The 17,340-nt window shown below is 37.7% G+C and overlaps 1 protein-coding gene across 6 annotated transcripts in view; it reads right to left on the bottom strand.

Moving 5' to 3' along the window:
* Nucleotides 1–3,194: 3,194 nt before the first annotated feature.
* Nucleotides 3,195–17,340, bottom strand: part of FAM107B (family with sequence similarity 107 member B) — a 50,070-nt gene continuing 35,924 nt past the window's right edge. For 4 of the 6 annotated variants that reach the window (XM_053465337.1, XM_053465339.1, XM_053465340.1 and 1 more), the window contains exons 2-4: nt 5,776–5,959; nt 5,350–5,500; nt 3,195–3,597 (exon numbers count right to left, since the gene is read on the bottom strand). In XM_053465337.1, coding sequence (XP_053321312.1) covers nt 3,493–3,597; nt 5,350–5,500; nt 5,776–5,903 — 384 coding nt within the window. In that variant the 5' untranslated portion in view covers nt 5,904–5,959 and the 3' untranslated portion in view covers nt 3,195–3,492. Of the gene's footprint in view, nt 3,598–5,349; nt 5,501–5,775; nt 5,960–7,259; nt 7,354–15,580; nt 15,651–17,340 lie in introns of those variants that run through there. The other 2 variants (XM_053465341.1, XM_053465338.1) reach the window with 2 other exon arrangements.

Below are 17,340 nucleotides of genomic sequence, written 5' to 3'. Positions count from 1 at the left end.
ACGGTATATGGAATAAAACAGTTCATCAAGGAAAGAGCAGGCAAGATTAAAGCATGTGTAATTGTGCAATTAAACTCAAGAGCTGTCGTCCCCCACCAGTGGATAACTTGGAGATGGCTACTCATCTTTATTTTCTCCTGCAGGGGACTCCCATAATCCTCATTATTATATGCAGTTGGGGGAATATTTTTTTATTATTATTATTTGACAGTTTAAATTCAATTTTGCTTACTGAACCCAGGCATCAACTTTCAAGCAAATGCCCAACCTCATTCAGTGCACACTTCAGGTATACTCCTTTAGCTGAGTGGTTTGTTATATTATAGTCAACAGCGGTTCTTCAACTGGCACCTTTGGAGAAATACTGCAGCATAATAGCTCACTTGCCAAGTCAGACCAAGCCCTGGACCAAGTCATTCTCACCTTTCCAAGTACAATGATATTTTTGTACCTGGAAGAATAAATTTATTCTCTTCACCAAAAGAAAAACAAATAATTGGCAATTTACTCCAAATTTTCTTTTTCTATTGATATAGTTCAAGTTGCTAGGAAAACAATTTTAAACGTTGGAACAGTAAAATGATGAGAAAATATATTCAGAGAAACTGCATAGCTTGGAATGTGCATTTATTATTAAGCATAGATTTGAGACTGCAAATCTCAAGCGTCATAACAGTGTAAAGCAATTATATAAGAGAATAAAAAAACTGCATCATAAATTGGAAAACAAAATAAGCTCCCTTTATTTAAAGTGGTAAAGAACAAGCTTTCAGAAGCCAATGGAAAAATAGATTGCTATGGAGGTAAAAGCTATACAAACAAGTTTAAAAAACAAAACAAAAAGATAGAACATTCACTTCATGCCTACAAATAACAAAAAGAAGATTGACCTGTAGCAGTTCCACATATTACATATACTATATTAAAAATAAAAAAAGAAAACCGTTTCAAAAAGGTAGGATATTACATTTTTATTAAGCAAATCAGGAAAAAAATGGAATTTCTCGAAAATATAGGTTACCCTGAGACACAAAAGAAAGATTTTTCAGCCACTTATAGCAAATTGTTCTTCTGCGTTTTGCTTTTTCAAAAACACAGAAATGATTATTTTTCATTTTATATTTGTGAGTGCAAGGAGGTTTGTATAATGCTAGAGGTCAATGTCAGGTACATGTGTGCGTATGAAAATGTGTTCGATTTCCAAGGCTTTGACACATGGTTGGGAACAGTTTACTTATTTTGCTACCAAGACACTTGAGAAGCCTTATGATAGTAAACAGACCATAAACTCTAGCGGCAAGCATTGTGTTTAGTTAACAGAGCTGTACTTGCAGGACAAAATAAACACAGGAGGTCAATTTCTTAGTCCCTTTGGTAACATACAGCTGAAAACAGTCCTATATGTTTACGCACACCAAGATGTTCTGCACCAACAGCTAAGGACAGTATAATCAGATCTACGTAAGCAATAGCATCATTTCGCAAGAGTCCTCTGTCAGAGACCAATATGATTTTGTTCTTTTAATAATGCCCACGTTACTCCCTTCCCTTTTGACCCCCTGTCGATTCCCTCAAATCTATATATTGATTGCCTGCTGCACACATGGTTTGCTGTGTATAAAAACATACGTTCAATTTGGGGTATATAAATGCAGTCATAGGATGTCTACCCCTTAAAACAGCTTGCTGGAAAAAAACGTATCTTTGGCCACAAATTCCATGCATTGTAGTTTGGATACACAAATGTGGCATTGTCTGCATTAGAATACATATGGTGCAGCCAACCTGTAGCTCCCAAGCTTGTGAAACTACATTTCGTGCAGAAACTAAAGTGTAGGTTGATATAATTAACTCTTTACGCCTATCATGGTTATCTGAAGGGAATATTTTAGTAAGCTCTGCGCGAAGTGCATTGCACACTTCCACTTGGCCCAAACAACTGAAAAATGTCACTTCACTCACAAATGTATGGCACATGGATTGCAAAGAAAGGGTTGTGGATACTGGATGACTATTTTTTGTAATATTCCAGATATTTTTTTTTTTCTTATTTAGCTATATTCAAGTTTACAAAGAAACTGTATAACAAAACAAACAAAAAAAAAATCACATGAAGCTCCAGAACCATATTAAAATGCCCAGCTTCATTACAAAATTACTCCTCTAATAAACATTGTATTAACAGCAAGTATACCCCACACGGTTTCCTGTAATATGGCTAAGTAACGTACAACGGATAGCATATTATGAAAACAAATTTCCTAAAAAGTTACACATTAAAGCATTAAGTCAATACTGACTCGCACAATGGAATTCAGTGTTATGCATTAACTTTGCTACCTTGTGCATTACTGAAAGAATCAGAGACTAATTTATGGGGAATTTGTCATATGCATATGGCAGGGTTTTTTTCATCCAGTGCAACCCTGTAACATTTGTCATAGGCAGGCTTTCCATAGATGTAGCTTCTGGTAAAGGCAATGCACAAATAAAATGGTGTTGGCATATGGTCACCACCGTGCTTTGGATAAATTAATACACAAACTCGTCTAATTGAATCGAGATTAAAAAAAATAAGATGCTATAGACGACATTTACCAGGACTGTCATTTTCTACTTCCTAGGGACACGCACAAATCTCATGATCCTCACTCAATGTGCAGTAGATACTGACCTATCCTATATTACACCAAAATAGTCACCACCTTTTTTTTGGTTAAAAGAGCTAAAATTCAACAAAAAAGATGGCAATGTCATTTTCCAGTCATCAATATAAAGCTGTGAGTCGCCATGAAACAATTGTGAAAACCTCACAAATCAGACTGTTGAAGAATTGAAGATGACATTAAGAAAGGATTGTGCCAAAGAAAATCATCCAAATTACATTTAAAGGGAAAAGATCGCCTTCAGTAGTTGCTAAGCAGATTGGAGTATCAGCAGTGCGTCTTATTTTGCAATTCTCGCAGTTTAAATATAACAATTTTAATATCACAGTGCGATTTAATATTTATTCCTGTAATTATTGTACGATTAGTTAAAACCACAGTATTCATAGGGCTGAGTCATAAACAAGTAGGAACAAAAATAAAACCAGGACATACTGTGGGTGATATCTGTCCATAATCAATGTATATTACTGTATGGGATATTTCATGTGATCCCACAAAACAGTAACGCAAAAGAAAAAAAAAAAACAAAAAAAAAACAAAAAAAAACATTTGCATCAAGCTGGATCCAGCGCGTGCTGCAATAAAGATTCCTACGCAGCCTATCTATCCAGCTTTAAAAAGGTCACTTCGTCAGCCGACAGCTCTGTACCCAGTTCATTTAATCCTATAGTCTTATCCAACTTATCCAAGGTGTTCCGCATCTGTATTGGATAAAAGTTTGAATTTGGAATTTTCTGGCAAAGTATTCCTCCAATAAACGTCTATCGCACTTGAAGACCAACAAAAATCAATCCCTACAGTTACGCAGGATCTCATTGAATGTCTAAGAACTATTGGCTTCCTGGTTCGTTCTCTTGAGGTTCCCTTTGACCTTCAGAAACTCTGGTTTATTTTCTTGTTCCTCAGTCTTATTCTTCTCCATTTCCAACTGCAACGACATTGAAAACATAAGTACATAACACCATGAGCAATAGTTTCCAACACATTGGCAATTATTCAACGAGTAAATGCCACGAAACCTTACTTAAGGGATAAATGCACTTTAAACAGCTTTCTCTGAAGCATTAACAATGTATTCTTCCATACAATAGCACAGATGGCAACAAGTCACTGTTACTGCAATCGCCATTCTGTTGTATACCCAGGAAGAAGAAATGGCATTAACTACATCCCACATACCTATGTTGAATAAAAGTAGAGGCCTTCTAACAAACCTGCCCCCCCCCAAAAGGTGCTTCTTCTATTAGCCAAGAGCTGATGGTTGGAACACTCAGTCACATTACAGCTGATTCGATGTATAGTAGATACTTCAAATTTACTGCAAGCCAAATTTTAGATACCAATCCCTCCCAAATCCGTTGTTTGTTTTGTATTCACTGGGACCAATATCCCTCTTTTTAATATATTTTCATATTGGGGCGCTCCCAGGGCCGGCCCAAGACAAAATGCCGCCTGGGGCGAATTTTAAAATGCCGCCCCCCCCCTTTATCTACCCTTCCTCTCCCTCCGTCCCTGCCAACCCCCCATTATCTACCCTTGCCCCCCCCTTGTACTTACCTTTCAGCAGTCCTGCGGCGAGTCTCCCTGTTCAGTCTCGGTGCCGGCTTGTAATGCTGAGCGCCGGAAATGAGGTAATCCTCCGGCACTCAGCATTACAAGCTGGCACCGAGACCGAACAGGGAGACTCAGCGCAGAGGAGAGAGGGGCGCCGAGCGGGTACTGACAGCTTGGTAAGCGAAAACCCGGTAAAAAAAAAAAAAAAAAAAAAAAAAAAGAAGTGCCGCCCCTTCAAAAGTGCCGTCTGGAGCGGTTGCCCCACTCGGTTCCATTGTCGGGCCGGCCCTGGGCGCTCCAAGGTTTTCTTGTTTGCTATAATTCCTTCTAAACAGCAGCTGGCCAAAGTGAGCTTATACATACCCAGTTGCCCCCAGGCCCAGTCGTTTGCTTCAGAGCCCCCTTCATCTTTGGTGGTGGTTTATGAAGGAGATAGCTAGTGGCTGTATAAGCCTCTATCACTACACTATTGATTTGTCCTTTGCAGTATGTGCTCCCCTAGATGCCAAGCTATATGTTGTATCCTCGTTTTCAACAGTATCAGGTAGTGCACAAAAAGTGGAGGAATTGCTAGTGGAGAGGTCTGTGCCAATGGCTAATGAAGGGGCCTAGGAGATACCTGTGGGCCCCTAGAGGTGAGCCCTGGCCTGGGGCACCACACTTTTCTGCTCCATGTTAAAGACAGCCCTGCACACAAGTCCTGCCGTACTGTGAAATAGGTACCTTCTACTAGTAACTTTAGTAGAGTGGATTGCCTTTATTCTAGTACCATACCAGTTGGGACCCACATGCTAAAATGACAGAGACAGTTGGCTATGTCAGCTGCTGAACAATAATCACAAATCATCCTGACTTCTTTGTAGTGCCTTGCAAAGTCATAGTGTTTATTATACAAAACAGAAATGGAGACTTAGAACTAGGCAAGTCACCTCACAGTCTCAGGTATACATGTGAGGGGGGAACCCATACAATGCATTGTGGAATGTCATTGTATGTCATGGCTTGGGTTAAATTATGCACACTTCATGATGAAAATTTTATTTTGTGTGTGGTGAATTATGTTCTTTTTGTCAACCTTAACCATACAAACAACACTTCGATCTAGAACATATTGCTTTATTTGTACCTCTTCTAACATCTGATGCCGCTTCTGTAGCTCTATTTCAAATTCAGTTTTTTTCTGTTCTGCTTGTTCCTTTTGTTGTTTAATAACTTGATCCCGTTTCCTCTTCTCCATCACTTTCTGTAACTCTGGTTTGTTTTGGGGTGAAAGGCCTCTGGAAAGGGCAAAATGTATTATCATCAATTTGGGATTAAAAAACAAGTAAAATATCCATGTGCTTTCAGCACTCTTTAACTGCCACCACCATAAACCATTGTACCACATGATTTAAAAGGAACAGTCTAATCCCATAAAAAGTATTTTATATATTTTATTTAAAAAAATATCTAAAAAGATGTATAATTCTGTTTTGGTATTAATGATCACTTAAAAGACATACGGAGTTTCTAAAAAAAAATGCCATTTGTTTGTTTTACACCATTAGTATACCTTTTCTGGTTCATTAGTAGTTCACGATGAAGATCTTGGTGGTTTCTTGATATTTTCACTGGATTTATTAATTTATGAGGTTTAATTAGTTCTGGGTTATCAGACTCCATGTAGTCTGGCTCGGCCATGATGCTGTTTATACCCAGATATGGGTCCAGATACTCTGAATCAACTGGCAAATTACCTGAAACACAGAACAATCCAAAGTCTAATTAGAACATCAATCAATATGAAAAGGTTTTTTTGTAAACAAAACATTAAAAAATGTACACAGAATGCAACCTTTCATCTATGAGTCACTTTTTCAGAGAACGGTTTTATTAGCTGAATTCTTTACCACTTATCAGTTTTTCTTGCTATAAAAAAGGTCATATGTGCCATCTCTTTCAAGCAGTGACCCCAGTGTCCTCTGCATAACACCAGTCATATTATTTCACTTCAAAAGTGAGCAAAAGCTGATTAAGCTCTAAGATACAAAATCCTAGCAGATACGGTCACATCCTGGGATGGGTTATGTGCATATCTGGAAACTCTCCAGGTTTTGCATAGAGACCCCGGCTGAATAGTTACTTCTCCGGGCCACTGGAGTGGCATTTAGACAAGCCCCATTGGCCACCCATAGCCATTTTCCCTTACCCCATACAAAATGTAAAATCTTTGGTGCTAGCTCTAAGCCACCAACGCAATCAGAAGAGGGAAAGCTCTGAACAGCAAGAGCCTAGGAGGTTCCCAGGTATGGTTATGCATTGAAGGAAAAATAAACCAGTGGCCACTTGGCTACCATCTGTCACACGCAAAGTTGCTGCATTATACATGTATATGAAATTGCAAATAATAGCAGTTGACTGAATCCTGACATAACACTAGCCAAGAGGCAATTACCAGCCATGACCACAATCAATGTAAGACGACAACTTTTACTGAAGAAAAAAAAAAAAAATCAAACTAGAAACCACACACAATGTATTTCATTGACATGAGCCTATATGAACTTGACGCCTTTGGTAAATAGTCTGGAAGACATGCGTATGTCTGATATGAGCGGGTAAGGATGGCAAACAATTCCATAAGTATGTAGTTGTTATCACCATGTTTTAGAAGAGACTAACGATATGTCTAGGACTAATACAATTAATCAAACATCTTGCAGACTATACTCAGTGTAGCGATCTGTACACTACCTTACAAAGCCATATATGCAGTGAAGCTGTAAGTACTAAATAAATCAAACCAACGAGTGAATTAGGTTATGTTGCTTCAGTGGTTCTGATATTGCAGATTAAGGTTGCAAATATTTATATATATTGCAATATAGTTGCAAAGGTCCAAATAATTAGTATCCAAAAGCAGTTCTGCGATTGTTCCAATTTTATAAGCTTCATAAAAGGTAAAAATAGCTTGGGTTTCAGACTTATCCCCTATAATAAAATGTATTAAAGTGCTATCAATCAAACATATCCAGCTTATTTCTGGAAAGTACATACCAGCTTTTTCGGTAAACCAAAACAGCATAGACATTCTGTGGAATAAACGAAACACGCTATAGACGGGTGGCTGTGCGGATCTGCTCTGGTATCACTGTGCTCCTTCCTAAATGAAAGCCTCATGCTTTGGTTAATGATTAAGCTATGTCACTGCATGCTTCCATATAAGGAACAACTTTCAGTCCCCGATAAGCATGACAAAGGCCGGTATTCACACACACACAAAAAAAGTGGGGGTTGCGTAATTTTACAACCCCTGTGAAAGTTATCTAAATCGTCCAAGCAAATTTACAATATGCAGCATATTGATTAAACTTTTGAGAATCCTCTACATAACAGAAGGTATGATTATTTCAATGGCAGGTGCCAAGATTTATTTACTTAATTTTTTTTTTTTTTTTAGTACAGGTACCCTCTAGGGAACCGTGAGGATATTCCACTTTACTAAAAGGATAACGTTCACAGAATAGTAATCATACCTACGAGTAAGGTTTCTTCAAACTAAATGTAAATGCTCTTCAAAACTCCTTGCCGTTATCATAGCTACTCCTCAAAGAGAAGCCCAGAGCCCTAATATCCATGGACATCCGATCATAGTCTGTATTTGCCTTGCACATGACCCATGATTTGGGAAAAATTAGCTTCTAGTCTGCATTATATAGTTTCACTGAAAGCAATAAATGGTTATAGAGGGTTTAGAGAAAATCTCTATCTTCATGGGTCTAAAATAAGCCAAATGAAAGACTGACAATGGAGAAACAAATATTTGCGTTAAGATTCCTATATTTCATATATAGTCTCTAAATTGTAAGCTCATTTGAGCAGGGCCCTCCTCACCTGTTCTTTCTGTAAGTCAAAATGTTATATACTACTTGTTGTGTCATGTCTACCCATTGTACAGCGTCTAGAATTTGATGGCGCTATATAAAACAATAATATTCCTCCACAAAATGATTTGATAAGGTTTGTTATCAGCAAGTGATTAAAGGGAACCTCCAGATTGTAAACAGGGCCAATGCATTGGTTTGTCTTAGAAAAGTACACCTACATTGTCATAAAGAAATGAGAAACTAGTATCTACTATTCCTCAACTGTACTATGTAAAAGGTGACCATGTACCATTATCATAACTATGTAGGTGTTATCACCATGTTTCTGGAAGGAATTACGATTATCTCTAGGACTCAAACTTTTAGATGATACTCATTAACTCATGCAATTTGCTAGTGTAATGATCATTACACCACCTTACTAAGCTATATGTAATCAGAACTCTTGGTACCATATTATCATGTAAAGAAAGCGTTTCATTAATGCAGATTAAGGTTGCAACATTGCATTTAAGGTCCCAATTAGGATTAAAAAAAAATACTGTGTCACTATATCATATCAAACATATGACATAATATCCAGGTGCTTAGCAACAAGGACAGCGGCCTTGGAGATGAGTCCCAGGGACTCTGGCCTAAACACAGCATCCAAAATCGCCCATATATCCCATACACCGTTTGTTTCTGCCAGACATTGCGTTAAATAATTGTCTATTTTTATCACGTTTCAACATAAAAAGTATATATATATATGTTACTGTGAAAGACCGAAATTGGTGAATGTCGACTTTCACCGGTGAATGTCAACACATACCAAATACGTTGGTGAAAGATCGAATATTTCATTTCATGATATGATATTCGGACACTCACCGGTGAATGTCGACAATCACAGATATGCTCTGGTGGAGGTCGAAAAGAGTACATTCGGACCCTCACCGGTGTATGTCGGAGACAAATAGGCGACTGGCTGTCTCCCGCTGCTGTCAGTCCGTATGCCAAATCCTTTGCTCTGCTGTCAGTCCGTATGCAACTCCCGCCAAATCCTTTGCTCTGCTGTCATTCCGTATGCCAAATCGTTTGTTCTGCTGTCAGTCCGTATGCAACTCCCGCCAAATCGTTTGTTCTGCTGTCAGTCCGTATGCCAAATCCTTTGTTCTGCTGTCAGTCCGTATGCAACGTTTGATGGTGCGAGTAACGTTTTCTACATTTTTTACGACACCCTTATTTATAATCAATGGATACCGCAGTGAATCGTGATCTTTTTCTTGAAAAGTTAAATGCATTAATTGCGGAAAAACGAGAAGACAATTGTTTTTATTTTTCTCAAGAAAAGTACTCTAAAATACTTTCTGAAGTGGTTTCTGCTAAAACTAAGTGCAATACACCTTTGGATTACAGACGATTAAAACGTTTTGATGTTTTAAAAATTAATGATGAAGAGAAGTTAATTGTACCATTAAAACAAGGAGACACGAATATCCAGTATTATGTTACCAATGAGGAATTGTTCAGTATACTATATGAAACTCACACCAGAATAGGCCACGGAGGAAGAACACGTATGCTGAAAGAATTGCAAGTTAAATACAAAAATATTACGTATGAAGTTGTCATGTTGTATTTAAATTTATGCAAACAGTGTCAAATGAAACACAGTGCACCTAAGAAAGGTATTGTTGTGAAACCAATGGTCAGTTCTGAGTTAAACTCAAGATGTCAAGTTGATCTGATAGATCTACAGTCAAACAGCGATGGCGAATATAAATTCATAATGGTTTACCAAGATCATTTAACTAAGTTTGTCCAGCTACGACCTTTGAAAACTAAGAGAGCTGAAGAAGTAGCGCATCACGTTCTTTCAATATTTTTAACATTTGGTGCTCCAGCAATATTGCAATCAGATAATGGTAGAGAATTCAGTAATCAAGTCATATCCGAACTATGCGCTATGTGGAAAGATGTTAAGATAGTCCATGGAAAGCCTCGTCACAGTCAAACACAAGGCTCAGTTGAAAGGGCCAATCAAGATATACAGAATATGCTATCCGCATGGATGAACGATAACGATACAAATAAATGGTCAGATGGTTTACCCTTTGTACAATTTGCCAAGAACACTACATACCACGAAGGAATACGCCAAAGTCCTTATGAAGCCATGTTTGGCGTTAAGGCTAAAAGAGGCATAGCATCGTCTTTTTTGCCTAGCGAACTAATCGCAAATATTGAAACCGAAGAACAACTCAAAGAAATTGCCAATACTTGTGAAACCGAAAAACAGCATGAAGAAACTGTTGATACTTCTGAAAAAAATTTGTGCGGTGGTCTTTCGGAAAACCATATTTCAAGGAAAAATATTGAAGAGGACCTGCATTCTACTACGTTTCCACATCAAGCTCTAACTGGAAAACACGAGTTAATTTCAAGAAAAAGAGCGGCCGCGAAAGAGAATCTTGTACTGCAAGCAAACAAAATGTTACGCACCTCACAAAAACAATTTCCTCCTGCTCAAATTGGCGATAGTGTACGAATACAAGTGCCTGATGTCGACCGTGGTCGTACAGATAGCCGAAATGTGTTAGCGGTTGTTGTTGGGATAGAAGACTCCGACTTCTATAAACTGGCAAATAAAAATGGTACCCTCAAGCAGCTTTACACACGTAACCAGTTCGTAATTTGTAAAGAAAAGTTACTTTCCATAAATGAGATTTCGGCTCAAGAAATTTCGCTGAGAGAAGCAGCTGCAGCTAATTCGAGAAGCGGCGGGCAAGGCTATACACGCTGTCATTGCAAAAGGAAGTGTTCCACAAATAAATGCAGTTGCAAAAGCAAGGGACTTCTGTGTAATTCAAAATGTCATAATAGTTTCAGTTGTTGCAATAAATAAGTTAATGTAGTTGCAAAAGCAAGGGACTTCTGTGTAATTCAAGATGTCATAATAGTTTCAGTTGTTGCAATAAATAAGTTAATGTAGTTGCAAAAGCAAGGGACTTCTGTGTAATTCAAAATGTCATAATTGTTTCAGTTGTTGCAATAAATAAGTTTCTAATCACATAATTGAATCCTTTTATTATCACCCTTGTGATATTTTATCGCCGCTGAAATACGGAGAAGAAAATAGAAATCTCCGACATTCACCATTAGTACTTGGTGAATGTCGACATTGGCCGGTGTAAGTAAGAAATAAGGGTATTTAGCAATTATTTTGGACATACACCAAGCGACTATGTGAATGTTGTGACTTGATTACTGGACATACTGGACATACTGGACATACTGGACATACTGGACATACTGGATTACTGGACATACACCAAGCGACTATGTGAATGTTGTGACTTGATTACTGAATTAGATCTATCAGATCAACTTGACATCTTGAGTTTAACTCAGAACTGACCATTGGTTTCACAACAATACCTTTCTTAGGTGCACTGTGTTTCATTTGACACTGTTTGCATAAATTTAAATACAACATGACAACTTCATACGTAATATTTTTGTATTTAACTTGCAATTCTTTCAGCATACGTGTTCTTCCTCCGTGGCCTATTCTGGTGTGAGTTTCATATAGTATACTGAACAATTCCTCATTGGTAACATAATACTGGATATTCGTGTCTCCTTGTTTTAATGGTACAATTAACTTCTCTTCATCATTAATTTTTAAAACATCAAAACGTTTTAATCGTCTGTAATCCAAAGGTGTATTGCACTTAGTTTTAGCAGAAACCACTTCAGAAAGTATTTTAGAGTACTTTTCTTGAGAAAAATAAAAACAATTGTCTTCTCGTTTTTCCGCAATTAATGCATTTAACTTTTCAAGAAAAAGATCACGATTCACTGCGGTATCCATTGATTATAAATAAGGGTGTCGTAAAAAATGTAGAAAACGTTACTCGCACCATCAAACGTTGCATACGGACTGACAGCAGAACAAAGGATTTGGCATACGGACTGACAGCAGAACAAACGATTTGGCGGGAGTTGCATACGGACTGACAGCAGAACAAACGATTTGGCATACGGAATGACAGCAGAGCAAAGGATTTGGCGGGAGTTGCATACGGACTGACAGCAGAGCAAAGGATTTGGCATACGGACTGACAGCAGCGGGAGACAGCCAGTCGCCTATTTGTCTCCGACATACACCGGTGAGGGTCCGAATGTACTCTTTTCGACCTCCACCAGAGCATATCTGTGATTGTCGACATTCACCGGTGAGTGTCCGAATATCATATCATGAAATGAAATATTCGATCTTTCACCAACGTATTTGGTATGTGTTGACATTCACCGGTGAAAGTCGACATTCACCAATTTCGGTCTTTCACAGTAACATATACACACACACACACACACACACACACACACACGTTTGATTTTTTTTTATTCCAGCTATGTTTGTTTGTTTATGATAAATCAACTGCTAGGGATGATTTGAAACAAAGGAGCCAGCCAACTAGCATCTGGGATTTCAATTTAAATTGTCTAAACATAAATGAAAATAGAGCGTACCAACTGGTATGAAGAAAGCATCTTTTACATTTGGTCAAAGAGCAGTGAAAGTTAAGGGATACACTCTGCAGTTCCCAATAGACACAGCAGTACCGTGATGGATTTGGTGGTAGCCAGCAACTAGAGTGGCATATAGGGGTTAAAAGGCATATCAGGGAGGCAGCATGGCATATAGGGGGTATAAGGCATATCAGGAGGCAGACATAGATACAAATCAGATTCCTTGAGAAAAATACATCATCAGTAATATAAGCAAATACTACATATGAATAAAAATATTATACACAATAGTAGCAAAAACATTAATGGAGGCTGAAGGATTAAGGAGGAGAATTGACGTTCATTACAGCGTTACTAATGTAACATTTTGTGATTGCCAAAAAGATAACTAGCAGCAGTATATCACTTCCAAAATGTAGCAGCAATCTGCATTTAATACACAACAAATTTACTCTGAAAACTACCTGCAGCGCTTTCAGATGTTACTTCAACTCTGCAGGGTTGTTCTGTCACAGATGAATAGGTAAGTGTCCTATGAATTCACAATGCTGTAGATTATTGTCTAGCTATTTAGAGAGAAGGCTCTGTAATGTAAGTGGTAATGTAGCGCCCCCTTGTGGCAAAACAAAAACTACAGATGCTGGAAACAAAGAAGCAGCTTATAAAATTATAAATATGGATAGGATTAAAGAGCCTACTATTATAAACTGTCCAGTATCAAAGTCTTAAAGCAGCAATGGAATGGTCAAAGTGAAGAATCAAACCTTTTGTAGAACGAAATGGAGCAGTAGAATAATCATTGGTACTGGCTTATGCCCGAAGCCTCCTTAAAATGATTTGGGGAGGGGGGGGTCCATCTGAATTATAATCTTTGCTGGCACATAATTGTAACGTGACGCAAAGTCAGCTTCCATGGCAACATGGTTAAAGTGGAACAGAACCTTTAAAATGTAAATAACTGGGTATTCAAATGAAAAAATGATTTTGATACAGCCCTGCGGTGTACAGGTGCATGGAGCTTTAACGGCCAAGAGCAGCCCTACGATCCTAATACAGGAGTGTTATTGATAGTGTTTTAATCAGCTATCAAAGATTAGGCAAATTTATAAAATAAATTGTTTAACATACAAAATGTATTGATTTCGCCGATTAAAACACCGTAGATAATAAACTGTTAGCAGAGACAATAGAGTATATCAAAGGCTTGAGTGCTCCGATTCAGACTTTAGCGGATTTGTTCTATTGTATTATTCCCCACAGAGTTAAAATATGGTGTAATTATTCTGTTACGCATTATTAAAACATGCCATTTCTTTGCAAATTACATTAGTAAGCCGGAATTAAGTTTGTTAGGAAATCCGGAATATGTACAGCTTCCCACTAACTACAACATACTATGTGTATACAAGAGAAGCAACAGGTTGTGGTAAAGCCTGCAGGAATAAAAACAATCATGCATATTCAAGAACCAGATGTTTAAAATTATACAAATAACCGCACAGGCCATGACTTGAGATCCAGATGCAGTAAAGATTATTAAATATGCTTCCAGCTACTAGGATTAAACTGACCGTTACAGTAATATGTTTGGATTTTTTATGAAACTCATATGATGTTTTTGTATATAAGCAAAAGTAAATCAGATTAATGTAGCTAGGGCTGCAACTAACGATTATTTTAAAAATCGATTAATCGGCCGATTATTTTTTCGATTAATCGGATAAAAAAACATATTTAATAATTTAATGAAATGCCCTGCACCCACCCACACTCTGCCCCATCAGTTTCTCTCTCTCTCTCTCTCTCTCTCTCTCTCTCTCTCTCTCTCTCTCTCTCTCTCTCTCTCTCTCTCTCTCTCTCTCTCTCTCTCTCTCTCTCTCTCTCTCTCTCTCTCTCTCTCTCTCTCTCTCTCTCTCTCTCTCTCTCTCTCTCCGTACCTCCGCTACCGCATCGTTCCACTTACAACGTTCAACCGCAGAACTTTATTCAAATCTTCATCGTTCACGCGCGTCACATCCGTCATTACGTAACTTCAAGCAGACGGACACTACAGAGCTCTGCAGCAGAAACGGGGGAACGCTGGCGGAGGTAAGTGAAAGGAGCCGAGCGCTCCAACGACGAATCCATCACTCGATTAATCGATAACGGAAATCGTCGGCAACGATTCCCGTTATCGATTATTATCGATTTTATCGATTCGTTGTTTCAGGTCTAAATGTAGCACTGGATGGACTTGGCTTTAACCTGGGACCTAGTGTCAAAAATGTGAATTTAAAATATTCCTGTATTTCACCAACATTCCACTCCCTTACACTATAAGCGGCGGTACAAGCATTCACACAGGCTTCATGGGGCCTAAGCTAGGTTTATTTAACCCCCTTCATTACCCTCTAGATGTACAGGTATCTCCACGAGGCGTGGCAAGGTTATCCTTAGGACGCACCTGTAGGCCATGCGTTTTTCACAGCAGCAGGGATTTCTCCCTGCCACTGTACGGGTTCATCAGGCTGTCTATTGATACCCACACAAAATTATACATCTTTTTTCAGGAACAATAGAGCTTTGGTTTTAAACCATACAAAAACAAAAAAATTGGAGGCACCTGATGCACCTTAGTCCAGCAAAAGAGATCGCTATTGAGCAAAAGAGTAACACTGCATTGTAATTGTTCTGTAATTCAATATTGGCGGTATGCAAAAAATCTTCATGTATGGTTTCAGAAGAGTACAAAAGACATCTCCCATATATACTTGTACAATACAATTGAAACCCTACAAAAATTGCTTGGTAGCCATGTACTTTCAAGCACGGGTATCGTAGAACGGGTCTGGAAGAACTTGTGTGGATCTGCACAGAAAAATCTGCAAGCAATCTTGGTAATTGTTAAGATGCAGAAAGAAAGAAATCAACAGAGACCAACAGAGGTAAATGGTTAGAAGGCAGATCTAAAAATACAGGCGCCACAGTTACCTGGCTCCTGTGATTGGTCAATCCCTCTCCAAGACCCACATCTGTGTTGCTTTTGGGTAAACTTGCATGTTGGTTCATAAAAAGAAACCAATTCTGGTGAAAAACCAACAAACTGGTATTTCTGGCATGTCGCACCACTGACAACATGACACTCTTACAGTCCTTGTAACCATGTGCACAATTGTACAAGTACTGTAAAAGTAAAACTCACCAGCACGGCTGTTGAAACAAAGGAAAAGAAAATGTTGAAATATTTCCAGGACGTTATTTAAGAGATAAAAGTCAAAACTGAAGGAAGGAAGTAATAACCACACACTAATTTCAGTTGAAAACTGCAGAACCCGGATATCAAGAGTCTGCAGCGATATGAAGAAAACCTTACAAAAAATTTATTTAAAATTGGCTGTTCACGGGGATAATATTAAAAAAATAAAAAAAAAATAAAAAAAAGAGCTTATATGTATCTGCCAGGAAACATTAATCAGACGGCACAATTTCTATTAAGAATGTTTTTAATCTTGCGAATGCCAAGCCAAAAATGTACTATAACCATATTGTGTTTTAATACAAAGTTCATTATGATTCATCAATACCGGCCAGTGGCTTTGACATTCTACCAATTATATTTAATGCAACGTTTCAGGATAGTTTTTTGCGAATTAGCAATTCCATCTGATGACTGACAAACTGATTATATAATAAACCCATTGAAATGCTCATAAAGAAGGTTGCATTTTCAGTGAAATAAAATAAATCACTAGAAAAACATGTCTCAAGTTTTAACTATTGTTATGAATAGAATAAAAAAAAAAAAAGAATGATGATATTTGAGTGAAAATTAACCAATCGAAAGGGCAAATAAATAATAGTGTTATTGGCCTGTCTCACACAATATAAACAATGATTAGTACATTTCTTATCACACGTGGCTTGCTGTTAATCGCATGTAACACTAATATTTATCTAATATAACAGTTGTCAATAAAAGATCCTTGATCTAAATAAAGTTAGACTAACTTAACTAATAACTATCAATAAAACATATTTTGCGAGATAATGTCCACAAACCAATTAGTTTATACATATATGCATCCTACTATACAAACAAAATAAAATCACTTGAAGCCATTACTGGTAAATGTCTGAGATCCTCCTACTGCCGAAGAAAACCCTTTACAATACATTTTTGTAACTAAAAAATCCTGCTTTGAAGAATGAAACGGATTTACATTTAAGGAATAAGACAATGGATGCAATAACACTAATTGGCTGCAACATTAATTAAGTTACAGAAATCAGAAGAGTAAAGAACAAGGCAATGGTTGCATGTTTAGAGGCATATGTGCAACAAAATATATTTGCATGTTTAGAGGTGTATGTGCAATGAAATATATTTCAATAAGGAAGTTTCACGGGCTTTACATTTACGCAAGGTGTGCAGGTTCACACCTTTAACAAATGCAGCTGTGCTGGGTACTGCCACCAAGAAACATTTCCTTAGGTAGGCAGAGAGGTGCTTAGACAACATCAAATTTACCTAGTGTACAAAATGCAGGGAATTCACCACAAAAAAAAAATAAATAAATAAAAAAGGAACTGTTGGCAAACAATGCCATTTTGATTAATTTACCATTATTTCAAGGATACTAAATAGTTTCTAGTAGAAACATTATACCAACTTCCTAGGTGAATTAAGGCAAGGAGAGCAGCCAGAGGTTAGGGCTCTAGCAGCCTTCTTAACGGAGCATCGCTTATGACTT

Source organism: Spea bombifrons, chromosome 4 (assembly GCF_027358695.1).
Source record: "Spea bombifrons isolate aSpeBom1 chromosome 4, aSpeBom1.2.pri, whole genome shotgun sequence".
NCBI lineage: Eukaryota > Metazoa > Chordata > Amphibia > Anura > Pelobatidae > Spea > Spea bombifrons.
Note: the sequence above shows the minus strand (reverse complement) of the source record. Positions and strands in the feature narration are given on the sequence as shown.